This window comes from Dysidea avara, chromosome 6 (genome assembly GCF_963678975.1).
Source record: "Dysidea avara chromosome 6, odDysAvar1.4, whole genome shotgun sequence".
Taxonomy (NCBI): domain Eukaryota; kingdom Metazoa; phylum Porifera; class Demospongiae; order Dictyoceratida; family Dysideidae; genus Dysidea; species Dysidea avara.
The window spans coordinates 17305050-17324176 of NC_089277.1; the positions used below are offsets into that span (position 1 = coordinate 17305050).

The window sequence follows — 19127 nt, forward strand, 5'->3', positions numbered from 1 at the left end:
TGGGACAGAGAGATTTTAAAAGATGCCATTGCAAGAAAGTTTTCTATCCAGTCACACATTCAAGCGTTTGAAGTTATTTACTACTGTATAAGTGACTATAACCAATTAGCAATTGTTCCCAAAGAGTTAGCACATATATAATACCTTAAATATAATCTCATTGGATGTTGAAAACCTAACTGGGTACTCGCTTCAATGGCGGATCCAGGATGGGGCATTTGGGGCAAATCCCCCCCCCCCCCCCCCCCTTCAAGAAATTGCATACAAGATCGAGATATTCTAATAGAGCAGTCAATTACTCTAATAAAGCAGTCACAATGTTCATGAGGCAGTATAGCTTACCTATGAAGCTATAAATAGGATTTTATTTTACATAACAGACGTGATATAGTTGGTAAAGATAACTAGCTATTATTGTCTTTTTTTTTTTTTTTTGTCTTCAACTGGTTTTCAGCAAGTTTTTTTTGGTCTTCAACTGTTTTTCAAAAAGGTGCCCCCCTCTTTCCAAACTCTGGATCCGCCCCTGCGCTTCCTTAATGGAATTCAGTTATATGGCATGTCGTCATTAGCTATATATAATATTAAAAATAGGATTATTGTAGCTACCTTTTAGTTGCCACAATTGATCTCACAAATTTCTTAATCCTGGAATTTTTTGTGTCATTGACACACCTTTTTGCATAGTTGGGTTGTTTTTTTCTTTAGACATGTATAAATGTAAAATGTAAACAATATATATTATATGGATGGTGGCATGCACACATAGTGGCTATGACACCAACTGTAGAGTTTCACTCTCCTTATCAAACTCCACATAATATGATTTGACTGGTGCACTGAACAGTTCAGTAGATGAATTATTGTCATCAGCAAATTGATCATTATTATTACTGAGATTCCATTCTCTCCTATACAAAGATCTATAAAAGAATAAAACAATATAGAGTAAATGTCACTCTTAATACTGCATGGCTAACCTGAAGGGACATGATAACTTAGTATGAGCTACAAGTAGTATAGTGACCAGTACTATCAACATTATTAATGGAATATAATAGAATGGTATCAAAATAGCTGCATGTTCACTCAGTGATTTCACTTCTCCACATTCGTCAATTTCAAATGAGTGACTGACATCAAAAACTGAATTCTGTTAACAAAGTACATATGTACTACATACACTTACGGAATAGTGGTTAACCTGGAATTGTTCAGTAGACGCAATGGTTAATAGTAACAGCAAATCTGTTAATACAACAGTCTCTAGTATATTGACATAGAAGTTCTGGTATGGCTGAATGTAAGCATATAATGCTGTACACACCATTGTTGCCAGTAGCACCGGAATCTACATCAAGACAAAATTATTTCATCTTTGTTATAAGTTCTTAATAGGGTAACATTTACAGAAACTGAGTCATCAACATGTGTAGATGAAACCTTATAAAATGACCTAGAATCTACAAAAGTGATGTCATATGACAGGTCAACAGATAGAATAAAAGGACCTTTTGGACAGGAATTCAGTCTGTCTATAGCCAGTTGTAAGAGTGTTGTTTGAATAGTTCTTTAAGTAAAAGGCTTTTGTGTTGTTGCAGAATAGAGATTAGAGAAGGATAGGACTCAGTACAGCCAGGCTGAAGATACAGCAGCTAGCAGAAGATTGGACAAAATTGACTAATTTTTGTTACTTCTAAATTACTGATATTGCTGTCAATAAATATCAATATTCTTTATTCATTGAACAGGTCTTTAGAACAATCCCACCTAATCCCACCTAATCCCACCTGTTGTCGGTTTATTGGTAACTCGGTGATTATAAATTATAGCATTACTGAGCCAGTATTTTATAACATGTTTTTATGCAGATGCAGCAACTTTATGTGGATGACCTTAACTTACCAAGTTTCTAGGAACAGTAACAATCAATATGATGATTACATATCTTCTGAGTAACTCAACTGATGCCCACCAGTATTTACTATCTTTAAATGGTTCTTTTAGAGTTCTGGCCATGGAGTGTACCCAGTGTCGCTGTATGTACATTTACCAATGGAAAAGTTTACCATATAGCTTTTATAATGTACCTGAATTTTCTTCAGTGCAACTGCTATCACAAATAACGCTAACAATATACAAAATACTACCACAAGGATGGCCACAATAGCTAGAGGAATATGACCTCCAGTAAAACACTCCACTCTTCCATCTGCATACCATCTCTGTGTGAATGAAGAAAAATAACTACAATCATAAGTATATACGTACTTTTCTATTGTTAGTAAAACTGCTTATCAGTTACTGCATTGTTACTAACACTCCAAAAAAGCTATTAGGCCATCATTACTACTGTATTGGCACCTTCCACATCAACTTTTTGGTAAATAAACACAGTAAATATTAACTATGCATGAGCACAGCAGAAAAGTACATAAACTAAGGACTGGATTCATAGGGTGCATTTTAGTTGGGATCTCCTGCTAAAATGGCTTCTGCAAAAAATGCTGCCATTTAATTGAAACCATGCATCATAGAAATATCATACGCAACAAAAGCACCTTAAGGAAAAGTCTTACTGCATTTATAGCATCAACTCCAGCATTAAAAACAAGAAAACACTTATACAGAGGGCCAAATATTGAATTTTAAAAATCACCAAAACTTGATTTTGGTCTACTAAATTGCTGCTATAGCCATGCCACTATGTCTATAAATCACTTTTTGGGATGTGTTTTTGGGGTTCCAACGAGTGTCTGCATGCCCTCTAATCCTTGGCTTTCCTTTTATCTTCCATTACACTGCTCGGTTGTAATCTCTTTCATGCAACGAAACCATATCAGCATTAGAAGAGCGTATTAGATGCCACAAAAGATTCTTGGCATTGAACATACGTATGCATGGTAATAACATGCCAATGTAGGGATTTCCCCACATAGCTACATTATAATATAGCTACCATCATTCACATCTTATTTCACTACTTTTATCACTGGAACCCAACTTCAGTTTTTAAATTAATACTCTAATAGAACAATCATACTTTATCACAACACGGTGTATAATTATAATCACCTGTCACTTGCATCAAGTATTGTTGCACCAACAGATGGGAAACAAGCAATACAATAACAGTGGATTTAGATCTACAAAATTAATGCAACTTCACAATGCCTTACCATCTTTCCTCAATAGTTAACACATAAAAGAAAAATTTTGATTAAGCAAGTCTAAGTGCAAGTTAATGTTCAAAATTATAAATACAGAACTCTAGAAGAATGTGTGCATGCATTGCAGTGCAAATGGATGTGTGTACACGAACCAGTTTCTTTGTTCCATCAGAGTCTTCTAGTACAGGACAATGCAGCACAGATACTGAAGTGTTTACAGCATCAGTGTACAGTAACATGATCAGTAGCCACAATCCATTCCATGTTATCCGAAACTTCGATGATATCTTGTATTTCCTATATGTATGTATACATTCATTCATCAGCAATCCATAGTTAAAGGCTGTCAAACCCCTGCACATGCATGTGTGGTGTGTGTGTGTGTGCACGAGTGTGTGTGAGTGTGTCTGTCTGTCTGTCCTTGTCTCAATTAGTGGTTTAGGAGTCATTGTGGAACCTTGGGTTCCATGACCTCTCTCTGTGAGACCTGGACAGTCCTCTTGCGGGTTACTATCCCTGCCCCAGGATTTGCCTGAAGTGCCTGAATGGTGCATAGGCATCCCAGTGCTTGTTTGCTAGCTGTGTTTCACACAGCTACCATACGCTTTGCTTTTTGCTTTGCATTTGAAATTGGTCAAGTTTTTAAGGGTGAGAAGTAAACTAAGGGACTAGCAATTATGTTTCTTCAGTGGGAATGGAAAATGGAGTGAAGGATTTCACTTATTTGGGTTCAAATTTGTCAGCTTGTGGTAATTGTCAGATCGCCAAGGCATCTAAGGCTTTTGGCTCACTGTGGTTACCAATCGCACTCTTTCTGTCTGTATTAAGAGAACCATTTACAATGCAGTAGTAGTTTCCAGTTTGTTGTATGGTGCTGAGACTGGACACTAAAGCCCCTTATCTATGTAGATTAACTGTTTTCCATAATCATTGTGTTTCCACCATCCTAGAAGTATCTAGATTCCAACAATGGAATGAGTGTCACACTTCTCAACAATTGTCAGTTCAGTTTGGTACGTATGTCCCGGTTAATTGTCTTTTGGAATGGGGGTCATGATGGTTAGGCCACTTGGGCTGCATGGACGAGGGTCATGCCCTTAAACAACTTTTATTTGGTGAAGTGATGAGAAGGCAGCTGTTCCATTGGCCTAGGAAGAGATGGCATGATTAGGTGATGGGTGATTTGTGTGCCACTGGTGTTGAGGATGAGAATACCAGTTATGCCAGGATCTTATCAGTGGTCAGAGCTGTGCTCCAGTGCTGTTGATGTTCTGGTACAAAACAGAGGGATAATCACCTGTTTTGCTAACATTTTTTCCAACTTAGGGGCATTTTACTGTGCTTTTGGTCGTTGTTTCCGGAGACTGGGTGATTTAACTAGACATCGCCAATTTAGTGGAGCTACCAACATGTCAGCAATCCTAGAGCTCTGCTATCACAGTACACCATACAGTGGGTAGCTACCAAAATCCAAAGTGTGCGTGTGTACAGAGTTTGTGTGTGTATGTGCGCACGTGTGTAGAGTTTGTGTGCATGAGTTTGCATGTGCATGTGTTCGTGTGTGCATACAGTACATGTGTGAGTATGTGAGTGAATGTGTGTGTGTGTGCATTATGTTGTGTGGTGTGCATTGGTGTGTTGTATGTATAGTATACATGTGCATATACAAAATACAAGCAACAGTGAACACAGAACTCTTATCACCATCACTGTACACATGTCAAAGTGTTAATGAGTTTATCTAAGCGCAATAAATTATGCATGCAAAATGTATAGTACATTGATTTTACATGTACAGCAGGTCAAAGAGTCATTGCTTTATATGAGTTTGGGTAACACTAGAGAAGTTTTTTGAAATACGTTGTAATGCAATACAGTGTAACCTCACTTTTCTGAACTCCAGTTATCCAAACTTTCAGCTAACTGAACTCTGAAGTTTGATATATTAGAGTAGTTAATTTTTCATTTTATATTTGAAATATATTCTATAATCTCAACTATAGTCCAACCTCTGGTGTCAACTTTTATTTGGTGAAGTGATGAGAAGGCAGCTGTTCCAGAATGAGACTATATTTCATTTTATATTTGAAATACATTCTCATTCTATAATGAGAATGTATTTCAAATATAAAATGAAAAATTAACTACTCTAATATATCAAACTTCAGAGTTCAATTAGCTGAAAGTTTGGATAACTGGAGTTCAGAAAAGTGAGGTTACACTGTATTGCATTACAAACTACTGTATTTCAAAAAACTTCTCTAGTGTTACCCAACCTCATATAAAGCAATGAATCTTTGACCTGCTGTACATGTAAAATCAATGTATTATACATTTTGCATGCATAATTTATTGCGCTTAGATAAACTCATTAACACTTTGACATGTGTACAGGGATGGTGATAGAGTTTGTGTGATTATAGTCTCAACTATAATCTCAAATATAGTCTCAATATATAGTCCAACCTCTGGTGTTTAGAATGAAATATATTTTCATTCTAAACACCAGGGGTTGGACTATAGTTGATACATGGTTGAAGCTGACCATATTCTCATGTGTATATGCACTTTTCAAATAAGGTACTACACATTTCTGTAACCTAGAGTATAAGCATGTACATAATTATTATGTTCTCACGTTGCAGCAATGTAGACAATGGCAGAAATGACAACTGTTAACAACAGTGGTATATATCTGATAGTATAGGAGACTACCGCACTCATTCCAGAGTACAGACAAAAGTCATAGGGAAAGTAAAGGCTGATGGCACTGCTGATGTAGTACAACTAAAATTATACACAAAGTATTTTACATACTAATACACAATGTTACTTACATATGGCTGAACAGCACTAAATGTTGCTGGGAAATACTGTGCTACATAAGGAGCTACCTGTGTTAGTATACAAGTGACCAATTGTTACATGTCATGTGTACACATACTTGTAGATAAAACAGAAAGGGATAAAGCCATTGAGGTAGTGTCAGGGAACTCAGAAGAACTCCAGTGATAACAAGTATGTCCACTATGACTATTAAATAACACAATAACAAGTGCTATAATCCTGACATCACTTACTTAACGCCAATAGCAAAAGTACATTAACACTTCCACAGGAGACACAATTGTTGAGAAGAACACTTAACCCTTTATCACCATGACAACCACCACACAAATAACCTGTGTGAATAAAATACTATGGTACACACAGCCTTCAGTCATTTGGATGCCTAATGTTTTATGAACAACCAATCTTGTAGGGTAACTTGTTGACACTGAAACTCTCACAACAAATGTGGACACTGAAACTCTCACAACAAATGTGTGTGGCCATGCAGATTTTGAAACCATCTTGAATTACATTTAAGCTAGACAAAAGCTAGCTCTGTAGTAGCATCACCATCAATTTGCTGATTTTCAGGCCTTAAAGTATACAAAACTGGTTTTAGAAAAGTGTCTTCTGGTACATGTCAGATGGTGGTTAAAGAATCAGAAATGTCATGCATGATTAAGCAGATGCACAAGTTACATATCCATGCATGGATGCCTTTGTATAGTTAGTCAAGTAAATTCTACACAGCTTTGCTAGAACACAGACCTCTAGGAAATAAAACATGTTTCAACAGTGTATTCTGGAAGACTGTTTCAATCATTCTCACTGACAAAAAGTAAATATGACAAAAAGTAAATATGACAGTGTTGAGTGACTGAAAAGTGTTTGACAATGTTCACTGCAAAAGGTTTATTTATTGACATGATCCCTCATTGTACTTTATGATGAAGGCAAGACGAGACAGGGTATCACTGTCAAGCAAGTTATTCAGGAGTTGATAACTCCTCTCTTTTCTGTCTGATAAATATAATACTGGAAAATTTTTCATACATATAGCTACACCAAGAGTGAATATCATTATTCACTCTTGGCTACATGTTATGGTAAGATTAAACAGAAAAAGCAAGTGTCTCTGCACACAAAATCAGTGTCACAGTGCACACTTGGATGTACACTTTTCAGTTTTCAAAGTGAAGCCATTAAAATTGTCAATTACAAATTGCCAGCAGAAATACACACACCATACCTTGTCTATCACAGACACACTGAAGATCATCATCATCATAAACATATACACTGTTACACAAATTATCACCACTATATTTACTACAACGACAGTAACCAGGTGGACATTTATAGTATTCAAAATAACCATTCAGTGATCCGGTATTAATGTACTGTGCCCAGTATCCTTCCTGTAATAAAACAATTACAATAATACAATAACTGATAACTGACTACCTCTAATATTATTCTTCTCTGGTTTGGCAGACAGTCCACAATATTTTGATCATTATTATTATTACACTGACACTTGTACTCATCTTCTACATCAGTGGCAAGTAAAACAAGACCAGGAGGACATGAAGTCACCGTCAAATTGAAATACTCCACTTGATGTCGATTAGCATGTAACTATGAATACAAAGCCGAATGCAATGAAATGATCCATTATATGTACAAAAACTTCTTACAAATGATTGTGTCCTGAAAGCCGCAACTGTAATGATGTAGTTTGATTTCATACTTTTGTCTGTGAGTGACTCTGATGCTTTAATGTGATATAGTATATCAAAGTTCGGCAGTGAAGGTCTTACTGTTGTAGCAGTTGGGTTGAATGCGAATGAGATGCCCTGCATTGTTTTAAGAGTTAAACCACTCTCCTATGCACATGTAGTCTATACTTACATTTTCTGGCTGATTACCAATTATCTCTACAATGTCTGTTGTTAAAAAATCCTCTTCATCATAAGATAGTATTGTAAACTGTTCTGTTTTCCCAGGATAAGTTGTTAACTACATATCATGGGGTGTAATCTACATACAGTGTACATGGAGACTAACAGTTGAATTCTGTATCACAAAATTCACAGCAGGAGTCTGTACAGCAAGCGTATTGTTAAGGGCATCCACTTCACTGTGACCAGTATTGACATTTGTACTGCTAAATGGTGAAATGGGACAAGACACAATATAGTCTATTAGAACACACACATGTAAATTAGCACAATGGAAGCTACATGCATATACACTCGTATTTGTTGTTTATAGAGATGTACCAAAATTAGGCCAAATGGTACACATGCCAGTATACATATGTCTTTAAGCTGAAAGAGAATTGTTTGCAACAATGCCCACACCTTTACCTGGTATAGCCTCCAGTGGGTTAGTAGTCCTGTCCCATAATGAATGATACTTGAAAATATGTTGGAAGTCCCACCTGGACACCAATATGTCTCAATTAGACAGCTTTTGATACTAGATTTTTCATATTCAGTAACCGTGGAAGATTCTCAATAGCACTATATGTGATGGCTGTTCTATTAGACTATTTGACTGACTGCTCTTTAGAGTATCTCAATCATGTATGTGTTGTTATTGTTGTTGTTTTTCGTTTTTTTGGGGGAGGGGGGGAAGGGGTTACCAGTCCTGCCCCATGAGTAGCACACAGGTGTCCACTGGGTAGGTGTGGCCGTGGTAGCAAGGCAGCTGAAGGCTTTGCTTTTTTGCTTGTGTCTGTGCATGTGTGTGTGTGTGTGTGTGTATGTGTGTGTGCGTTGTGAGGCAACATAGCCAAGTGGTCAGGGCATCGGCCTGGTAATCAAAAGGTTCCAGATTCGATTCCCGGTTGAGCCACTTTGGTATTGTTGTTGTTGTTTCCTTGAGCAAGAAACTTTACTCACATTGCTCCAGTCTACCCAGCTGTTTAAATGGGGACCTGGTGGCCTGGTGTCAAATGGGGAAGCAGCCCATCCAGCTGTAACATCAATGGGTACCTGGTGTAAACTGGGGAAGCAAATGCCCAACTGTCCTTGTCTCACTTAGTGGTGTTGAAGTCATTGTGGAACTTTAGGTTCCATGACCTCTCTTCATGAGACCTGGACAGTCCTCCTGCAGGTTACTAGCCCTGTCCCAGGAGGATTTGCTTGCACAAGGCTCAAGTGCCTGAGTGGTGCACAGGCATCCCAGTGCTGGTTCACTGGGCGGCAATAGCTATGTTTCGCATGGCTGCCGAAGGCTTTGCTTTGCTTGCTTTTGGCTTTGCTTGCTTTTGGCTTTGCTTGCTTTTGCTTTGTTTGCTTTTGCTTTGTGTGTGTGTGTGTGTGTGTGTGTGTGTGTGTGTGTGTGTGTGTGTGTGTGTGTGTGTGTGTGTGTGCGTATGTGTGTGTGCGTGCGTGCATATGTGTGTGTGTGTGCATAGTGGCAGATCAAGGAGACTGTGGCAATGTCTCACAGGTGAAGGTGTGGGCACCTGAAGTCCCTTTCACCCACCATGCAAGACATGGACAGTTCCTCAGTTTACACCAGGTACCCATTGATATTACAGTAAACAGCTGGATAAACTGGAGCAACACACACACACACACACACACACACACACACACACACACACACACACACACACACACACACACACACACACACACACACACACACACACACACACACACACACACACACAAACAATTCAGGGATATGCAAGTACATGTACTTTATTTTTATTCTTTCGTTTTCTTGCACTTCACATTTGAATATACATCTACATTTTTGTAGTCCCATCTCACCTGTAAGACACAAATGGCCACCGTAGAACACTGCTGATGTTTGAATAAAAATACGGACTAGAATATGAGTACCAAGAACAATAATTCAACCCATTTGCATAGATGGCTGATCCAATAAGTGCTCTATTGTCTGTAAACTCCAATGAAATCTAGACCAATACAAACACAAAAGGTACATTAAGTGTGCATGTTGTAATTTTAGTACTCACATCATCCCAGAAATTAGGAGATATTTTGCTGTCATACTGTATAAAACACAAGGGATTGTTGAACGTCTTCTCATACACAGGAAGAGTAAATCCACTATTGACAACAATAGAAGCTCCTAACCTAAACAATACACACATCTAAAAACTTTTTTTACATTTATCACTTACAGAGCACACATACGTGAAGTATTAAAGCCTCATTTCATTACAGTAGTCATGTCAAGTATAGTACCACCAAAATAGCTAGGGTAAGCATGAATCTTGTTAACTGTATAAGACTGCCTTATTATAGTGACCATATCAAGTAGGTCCCAAATATGTACTTCAGGACCTCATTAATAAGATCACCTCATTTAAAGTGACCATTCAAATAGGTCCCAAACATAGCTAAGGTATACTTCAAGACCTCTTTTCTCATCAGTGAAGCAAAATAATTTATGGTACCAGACTCTGGAGTTGAACAATTGTCAAAAACAATGTTGCATTCTGACATTATGTCTCCCCTATATCAAAAATACCTTCCAGTATTGTTAGCAAATGTGAGGTGTGTATCAGGTGTCATGTTCATTTGACTGAAAGTAAACAAATACAGACTACCGCCATCAAAATCTTCAGCATTGTTCCCAATAAAATTAACATATCCATGTAGGTCAATCCTGCTAGCAACAGCCTAGAACATAGATCAATACTGTATTTCATACTTTGGAGATATCTATCATTTATATGTCACAAAGGACATTTATTTATCACATTGTTGGCATGTACATGCAGTATGTATGTATTACATATATCACTAACTCTAATTACAGCTCCTCTGTGGTTTTGGAAAGTAACATTTTCAAATCTTCCATTAGAAAACCCAAGGTTTAAAGTAGCCCCATTTCCACCAAAATTTCCATCAAATGTGCTGAAATGGCAACATGCATCAGTGCTTTATGACTTATGTAAGAGAAAAATTACCAATTGATGAAATCAACAGGATTTTGATGTTGTCTACTACCAAAAAAGTTGTAAGATACAATGTCAATGGCTCCAGCATATTCTGTAGCAGTGTTGTTGCTGAATGTGCACTTTTCAAATTTCATAAATACATTATGAAACCCAGGATATGATGGTAAAAGATTTGAACAACCAGCACTATTTGCACTGTTTGCTGTAAACGAGCTCTTGTAAACTGTGCAATTGAGAATGGAAAAGTTATCAAGACCTCCAAAATTTCCAAAACTAAATGCCCCTGCAATGTTCCCAGCCACATTCTGGGTAAACACATTGTTTTCAATCAAGTAATTCTGGTTTACAACAAATCCACTGATAAAAATGTAATATCCACCACCAAAACTTTCAGCATAATTGTTGACAAACATACTGTTGTTGACCACACAATTTAGTGAGCTTGTTGCTAAGCTAACTGGTATAGACAAGCCTCCACCTCGTCCACTAAAAATTCTTCTAGCCAGCAACTCTGTTGGTGATAGGTTTAGTCCAGTGGGTGGGGCTGCACGATTGGCAGTGAAAGTACAGTTATCTACAAGAACATTTGCATCATTCAATGTCATGGCAACAAGCTGACTATTGTAGCCAATGGAAAGACCACCAGCACTTCCTTGATATGGCTTCCTGGTGAAGTAGCTACTTGACGTGTTATTGTAAAACGTACAATTAGTGATGAAAACATTCTGTGAATTGTAAACGTTAACTGCACCGTGTTCATGATCACTACAATAAAAGTTAACATGTGATTCATATACAGTAAGTATTGCGTACTTCATACTACAGAGCCTGTGTTGATTTATCACACACACACAACACACACACACTACACGCACGCACACACACACACACACACACACACACACACACACACACACACACACACACACACACACCAAAAAAATCACATGATTGTTGTGGCTAGGATCTCATTTTGTTCTTTAACAGACCCAAGTATCATGATTTTACCACTTAGTTTTGCTTTTTGGATTGTTCTTGGCCTGGTTTTGCCTTATCCTTCGAGTATTTATTACTCATCTACTATATACACAACAGGTAGACCTGTTACAGACCCGCTACAGACTGCATGTCATGCACCTGTAACAGATCTGTCCCCCTCCTCCTCAAATATTCCAAACCTTTGATATTACTCACAGATAGCGTTGCATTGATAATCAGATCGGTTATCAGAAAAACCATATATCAGCTGTATTTTTGTATATCGGTATCGGATTGGTATCGTGATGGAAAAGGCAGCATATACAGATATGTGTAGAAATACATGCTCTTGTGTACCAAATGATGCATCAAGTTACATTTCCTGCACTACAGTGTTGTTATTACTGATTAAATGTACGGTCAGCCATATTTGTAGCACTTTAAAAACAAGCTAAACTGGTCCTTTATAATCAAATTTCTAGTAAAATTTGCAGGTAGATACCCTTGTAGTACTATATCGGATCAGCTATGTTTATCAGCTTGAAAATACTATCCACTATTGGTTATCGGAATATCGGCAAAATCTCATATCGGTGCAACACTACTCACAGAGTTGTCTCCAATTTACATACCTACTGAAACTATGTCAAACTACTTAACTCTATAGAATATAGCTAGTAGTTTACCACATGTTATGAATTTAAAATTTAAAACAACTTCACATGCATGGAATCAAGAACAAAGAAAATAGTTTCTGGTATGACCAGTACTGAGCAGCTGAAGTGATACTCAACTGATTTTTAGGTGTATATTATTGAATATCTGAAAAGGAAACTAGTTATGAAGAGGAATAAAAAAAAATCTGAAGAAGCAGGAAGTATCATGTTGAAGATAGAATCTTTGACAGAAGTTTTCTTCATGCATTAGAAGAACACTTGGTCTAGTAAGTTATTGCTGCAGTGCTTTTATACTAGTAACTATGCCTGTTAGTCAAATAACCCCTTATATTTTATTAAACAAGCTTCAAGGTTGTTTCCAAATAATGCACACTATAAAATTAGTGTTAGTTACAGTGTTTTGCGTATTGGCTGTCAGCCATACAAAAATTTTAAATGGGAACTAACCGATGATAGGTAGCCAGACTATTCAAATTCTTATGAAGCAGCTATCTGATTGGCTTTTTTTCACATACATGATATCACCAGTGAAAGGATTTGTAACTGATCTACAATCTACTGTACCAAAGTTAAAATCACATGAGCTGTTTGCTGTCAGTTTACATGCTATTTGAAGTAACATCGGAGGCTAATGTAGAGTTCCTTTCACCAGTATAATGCCCGTTAGAACACATATCATTCATGGAGTACAAATAAATTGTGCATATCATAAAATGTGACACAACTAGCTAACATTCACTTACAGTGGAACCTCTCTTAAAGGACAGTGGTCCCTATAGACCTCAATTTTACCTCTGAGAAAGGACATCTCTGTACAACATTCATCAAAATTATTTGGTTCCAAAGTGTCCACTAAATAGAGGCTCCACTAAATAGAGGCTCCACTATGTATGTACATATGTAATGTATTGACCATCTGGCCTGGCAATAACCTGCACCATATTATTTTTATACTGAAACACATTGAAAAACAATGGATGAAATATGGAAAAACGTGCAATCTCCAACACAAAACCTAACTGCAGAAGTACATGCATCAATGTGCTGAGGAGTTACAAGTGTTCATTAAAATAATTACCGTATAGCTGGTAATTTTCGAAAGGTTTTTATTTTCGGATATTTCGAAGAGGCCCTTCTCTTCGAAAATAAATTCCCACGTCCGGCTGTTTTTCGAAAATAAATTCCCACAAGTGAAAGCAACTGTCCAACTTTCGGCGATTCGTTCATGTATTCCTCGAGTTTTAGCTCAGTATTGCTGATGATAATGGGTAAACTGTATCATTACTGTACCAATAACCAAAAAACAGGTGATCCAGAATGAGAATTGATGCCGTCTGCTCTAGAATCTATGGTGATATGAGCTAGCTATGATCGAGCATGATCGTGTCAGTGAGTTCACTCCACCCAAGACTCCCTCAGTCTTCTCTCCAGTGCACAAGAATGGGGATTATTCCATCAGTAGGTCAGTTTTTGGCAAACATTCATGCATTTTCATAATTTGTGACACGAATTTCCGTTTATTTGAAATCCATCCGGACTTCGAAATATGCACTCTTCGAAATTAAAATCTTTCGAAATTCAGATTTTGCTTCTTGTACGAAAATTTCTGCTTCGAAAATAACCCGCTATATGGTATGGTTGTGTTTGATTCATACCACAGCACATAGAGCTTGTGGTTTATCAGTAGAAACTAGCCCACAACTATTGTAAACTTGTATTGTTGGCTATTACGGTACATGCAGTAGATCATTTCAGCCTTTACTGTTGTGAAGCCCATTCATGACCCAGTCTGGGAAAACCAGTATTATCGCCTATTTAAAAGTATCGAGAAATGCCTCTTTAAAGTATTCAGTGTGTTGTAACTCGCCAATGGTAGAAGCTACGTATGTGTACCAAATTTTCACACGTTGTACACCAATTTTTTACCTTTAAAAGCATCCACAGTAGAAGTAGCCAACACTTGAGTTTCCTGCAATTTTAGATAGTTTTTAACTCGATGTTGACTCTATCAGGCAAACTCCAAAAATAGTAGGAGATGGGGGCCAGAGGTGGGCAAGGGACTGTTTTAAAATATTAAAATTAAAGAGGAAGGTGTAGGGATGAATTACCGTATAGCCCGAAATTTTCAAGGGACGAAACTTTCACAAATTTCACGAGTCGTGATAGCTTGGTAAAAATATAATCATGAAGTGTTTCAGGTTTTTATGCATAGCTATTACCTTACTAAAAGACTTTCGTGAACTTAAAAAATGCAAAAATTGTGTTTTACACAGTTTTGTGAAAGTTTCATCCCTCAAAAATATCCCACTATATGGTAGACCAAGTTATGTGACATTCAGATCTCAAACTGGCTAAAATGAAAGGCCATTAACAGCACAGGTCTTAATTCACACCATGGAGCTGTACAGCCATGCACAGCCACTGGCCAGAACTCCATTGGGGCCCCAACCACCTGTATGGATCGACACTGTGCTTGGGATAAGCAGACAGCAAAAGTAGACCACTCAAGTCTAGCTGAACAGATTTTGATTGTGAAATTTGATCGTTTATTAATGTAGCTTTGTGTTCTTGGTGAAAAATCCAATCTGCTGTCATGGGCAATATATAAGACCGCTTTTCCCAGATCCAGCCAAATTCAGTGAGTTAAGTTTGATAATGGGTGACTTACACTTAAACATGCAAATATTCTATCGGTAGAATTCCAAAAGTTGATATTAAGCTTTGGGTATTAAAACCAAACTTATATTGAGTACACACACAATGACACAGATAAGCTGCACCCTTCTGTTATTCTTAGTAATTGCAAAAGAGAACTTTTGAGACAAAACGATGGACTTTAGACTTACCTATAAATAAGCAATGCTTTCAATCTTATACTCCACCATTGAGTCATCATGTGATGTACTGTATATATTGTCTACTAGTATATAAAGCCAGTGAGAATAAAAACAAGTGAAAAGATATGTATGGGACACAGACTGAGGTGGTGTAAAATAATGGCAGATGATTGTTGGGCATCTTGTTTCTAAGTGGCTCTATGGAGGACATTTTGCCAGATGCGATGATGCTTGACACCATTTTATTGGGAATAGTGGGGCAATGTGGTGAAATCTAGCTTTCTAGATGTACGTTTGAAAGCCTAAATATTTAGAGGGAGAAAAATTTTGCTGATTTCAAGGTTTTGGGGGTACTTACCAGCAAATATTTTATCCTTTTCTTACTATTGATATGCATGGGTATATATACATAGGGTTAAACCGCCTGTACTTTGGTGCATTTATTGATTCATGAAGAACATATTGATCCGAGTCCTAACACTGTAGACCAATACACACAAGTTATGCTGTTTCCTTGAAATCTAGCACATTAAATGCAATTATGTCAGAGCTCATAAGCACCACAAGGCAAGTCTTCAGTGCTTATAAGCTCCTGGTTTTACATAACAGGCTGAAATGCTGGTAACCATGGAAATGGTATCATAAAGTACACATGTTATTATGGAATTGAAAATATTACCTAGATGACAGAAAGTTGATTGATATACCCTAAACTACTGTACTATATGTGAATGTAACTCCATTATCCTGGCTGGATGGTATGCTGGTACTATCATCATGGAAGACTCCCAACTTATTGCTATCTGTAAGTATGTAATATTCTTTTCTGTGCTACGTACCTTACGATATGCTGTCCTCTACAGATAGTAAAGAATCAAGCACAGGAGCTCCTTGCATAGGACTGACACGAAAACTGACTATTATTTCAATGACCGTGTAGTTGCAGAAGCCACAATTTGTGCATTGTGGTAAAAAAAACAAAAAACTGTGTGTCAACTTTGTATAGGTTAGTGTCAATTATTTAAGTGCAAGATCTGTGACTGCAGCAGATATGTGGCAGCTAGGTAACAGTTTCAAATGCAGACCTGTCATCAGCTTGAAGTAGTGTCCACTTTAACAGGCTCATAACATATCTGCCCATTCCATACATACATATGTATGTACACACTACAAACACACACACACACACACTAACACACACACACTAACACACACACACTAACACACACACACACTAACACACACACACTAACACACACACACACACACACTAACACACACACACACACTAACACACACACACACACACACACACAAACACACACACACACTAACACACACACACACACAAACACACACACACAAACCACAAAAACACACAGCTTCTGGCAGCCATGCGAAACACAGCTACTGCCGCCCAGCGAGGTACTGAGATGCCAGTGCACCACAACTTAGGCACTCAAGTCTTGTGCAGGCAATTGTCCTGGGACAGGGCTAGTGATCCACGGGGGGACTGTTCAGGTGTCACAGAGTGGGGCCACAGGGCTTAAGGTTCTGCATCACCACTAAGCGAGGCAATGACAGAGTTGCATTTGCTTCCCCAGTAAACATCAGATATCCATTGGTGCTACCAGGCATCTAACCTGAAACCTCTCAATTACCATGGCGATGCTCTAGCAGTTGGCTACGCTGCCTCACACACACTACACACACATGCAAGCAACACACACACACTGCATATAAACACCACACACACACACACACGTATGCACACACGCACGCACGCACGCACACACCACAAAACAATACTGTTATATCAACTGGGATTGCAGCCCATTTACACATTGGTATAAAAATTGCTTCTTACTATCTACACACACGTGAGAAATTTCACAACTAGTAAATGTATGTCCAAAGGTGTGGATCCCTCCTACTATGCTTTTTGGGATATTGGAATTTGGAATCCAGTGCCAACCACATTCTAATTGCAGCAAGAAGCTGTCACTAGACCTTGAAACATTTAGTCTAATACATTAATTGGGATTGTTTGCAAACAATTAGCTACATTGTTCAGCATAAAAAATATTGCCCCTTGAAATATTTGGCTATATGGTATAGCCACTAATCATTATATATTCATTTGATAAGTTTCTTTGGCCGTACATAAAACAGCTGCATCTAATAAGTACTGTGTGACCATTTACATACGTACCGGAAAACACAGTTCTGTATTACAACTGTGGATGCTTCCTCAATCAGTAGAGGTACTGGACACCTTGTGAATGTCAGTCCATCAATTTGAACTAGTGAAGCACTTGATAATGGTAGCAGATTATTTCTCAATACTTCTAAATCAGATTGATCACCCACACAATCAATATTGACTTGACCTCCACTACCAATCATTGACAAACTGGTGAAGTGTACACGCATCAACTCTACTATATCTATTTTAAACCTGTCTCCAGAAAATACAATTCTAATACACAATGGAACATTGATAGATGACGTATCGTTCAGTAACTGATCCAGTTCTCGCTGATCACTAACTATCACATCCTGGGTCTCTACGGTACAGTTTTGGCTAGGTACAATACTCCAACAGGAAACAAAAACAACTAAGAAATATACCAGTATCACATTCATTCTCTTCGTTTTCAACTGGATTTTTGACGATAGCGCCATGCACGTTTATAAGTCTGGCGCTGTCGCCACATCAGAGCGTATTCACGTGACGTCACAAATGCGGCGTTTATTTGAGACGTGTGGATAAAGCCCCAATAATTGCGTCTTCGTTCTTTCTAACAGACCTTGTACAGGAGCAGCTAATTCGTGATTTATGTGGTAACCACCTATGAATGGGTAACAACATACTGGAAGCATAAACTTGTAACTGGTCTACTTCCTGATGTAGCAGTGGAACGCTTCATCTTGTGTAGCGACTTGGCGGGCTCCAAGGTCATTTTTTCAGAAACTATGCTCATTACACTCATATCCCTGTAGTACTTTATTCTCCATTGATAGGCGACTACCAAACTGCCATTAAGTGACTGTTCAGTGCATTTGTGATGGTGAAAAGACGCGGGGAAAAATTGTTTCGTTTTGGCCCGTAGTTTGTTGACACCAGAGGTAGAGAGAAAACCAATTCGTGGCAGTATGGCAACGGTCTGTTAATGGATAATGACATGCTAGAAGCGCAATGGAGTAGCTGGTCTGCTTTTTGAAATATTCACCACAGTACCCGCCATATCGTAACGTGCGTGGGCGAGCAGATGGGGGTTCTATTGCGATATCAGAAAGTAGACCAGCTACGAGGTTGTACTTCTAGTATGCTATTACCCATCTATTGGTGATTACCACATAGCCACGAATTGGCTGCTGCTGTACCGGGTCTGGTGGAAAGAGCGAAAATGTGATATTTTTGTATTCAGTGTAGCTTCGGGTTATTGCATAAAGTGGCCTATAGCCCAATGGCTTTGTGGCCTTAGATCTTGGTGAGAACGTTAGTAGAGTGTGATAAAGCTACTGTGCATTATTGTCTCGATTATTGTTGCCCCACGTAGGCATAGAACCATAAACAGATCGATAATCTCTAATACAACAGTCACCTACATGTTTTAAAATAAAATACTCTAATAGAGCATTCACAAGTTAAGCTAGCTGAATGGCTGCATTTATATATGGCAAG

The 19127-nt window shown here is 38.0% G+C and overlaps 1 protein-coding gene and 1 long non-coding RNA gene across 4 annotated transcripts; one reads left to right on the forward strand and one right to left on the reverse strand.

The window, feature by feature from the left end:
* Positions 1 to 414: 414 nt before the first annotated feature.
* LOC136257255 (uncharacterized) lies at positions 415 to 18155 on the reverse strand. Of its 3 annotated transcripts, none has more exons than XM_066050346.1 (21): positions 17652 to 18155; positions 10957 to 11712; positions 10795 to 10903; positions 10515 to 10666; positions 9997 to 10117; positions 9788 to 9936; positions 8067 to 8163; positions 7911 to 8018; positions 7697 to 7855; positions 7464 to 7637; positions 7249 to 7417; positions 6248 to 6349; positions 6112 to 6200; positions 6005 to 6061; positions 5806 to 5954; positions 3320 to 3464; positions 2088 to 2222; positions 1903 to 2034; positions 1202 to 1348; positions 978 to 1150; positions 415 to 920 (listed from the first exon to the last, which is right to left on the reverse strand). In XM_066050346.1, exons 1-21 carry the CDS (start codon positions 18122 to 18124, stop codon positions 770 to 772), a joined length of 3747 nt encoding a protein of 1248 aa, XP_065906418.1. In that variant the 5' UTR covers positions 18125 to 18155; the 3' UTR covers positions 415 to 769. The 3 variants fall into 3 exon arrangements, with proteins under 3 accessions (XP_065906418.1, XP_065906416.1, XP_065906417.1); XM_066050344.1 differs by having other exon boundaries at positions 8067 to 8166; XM_066050345.1 differs by having other exon boundaries at positions 6005 to 6057; positions 6108 to 6200; positions 8067 to 8166.
* On the forward strand, positions 12812 to 16481 carry LOC136257256 (uncharacterized). Its single transcript, XR_010701873.1, has 3 exons — positions 12812 to 12868; positions 16123 to 16244; positions 16303 to 16481. It is a non-coding gene; the product is annotated as an uncharacterized lncRNA (long non-coding RNA).
* Positions 18156 to 19127: the final 972 nt, after the last annotated feature.

Excerpts from the sequence above, each read along its gene's own strand:
- LOC136257255 (XM_066050344.1), bottom strand. The coding sequence starts at position 18,124 with ATGGCGCTATCGTCAAAAATCCAGTTGAAAACGAAGAGAATGAATGTG. Across the intron at positions 9,937-9,996 it reads CTCCTAATTTCTGGGATGAT|ATTTCATTGGAGTTTACAGA; the intron begins GTGAGTACTAAA and ends GTATTGGTCTAG. Across the intron at positions 6,201-6,247 it reads ACTTTTGCTATTGGCGTTAA|TCATAGTGGACATACTTGTT; the intron begins GTAAGTGATGTC and ends GTTATTTAATAG.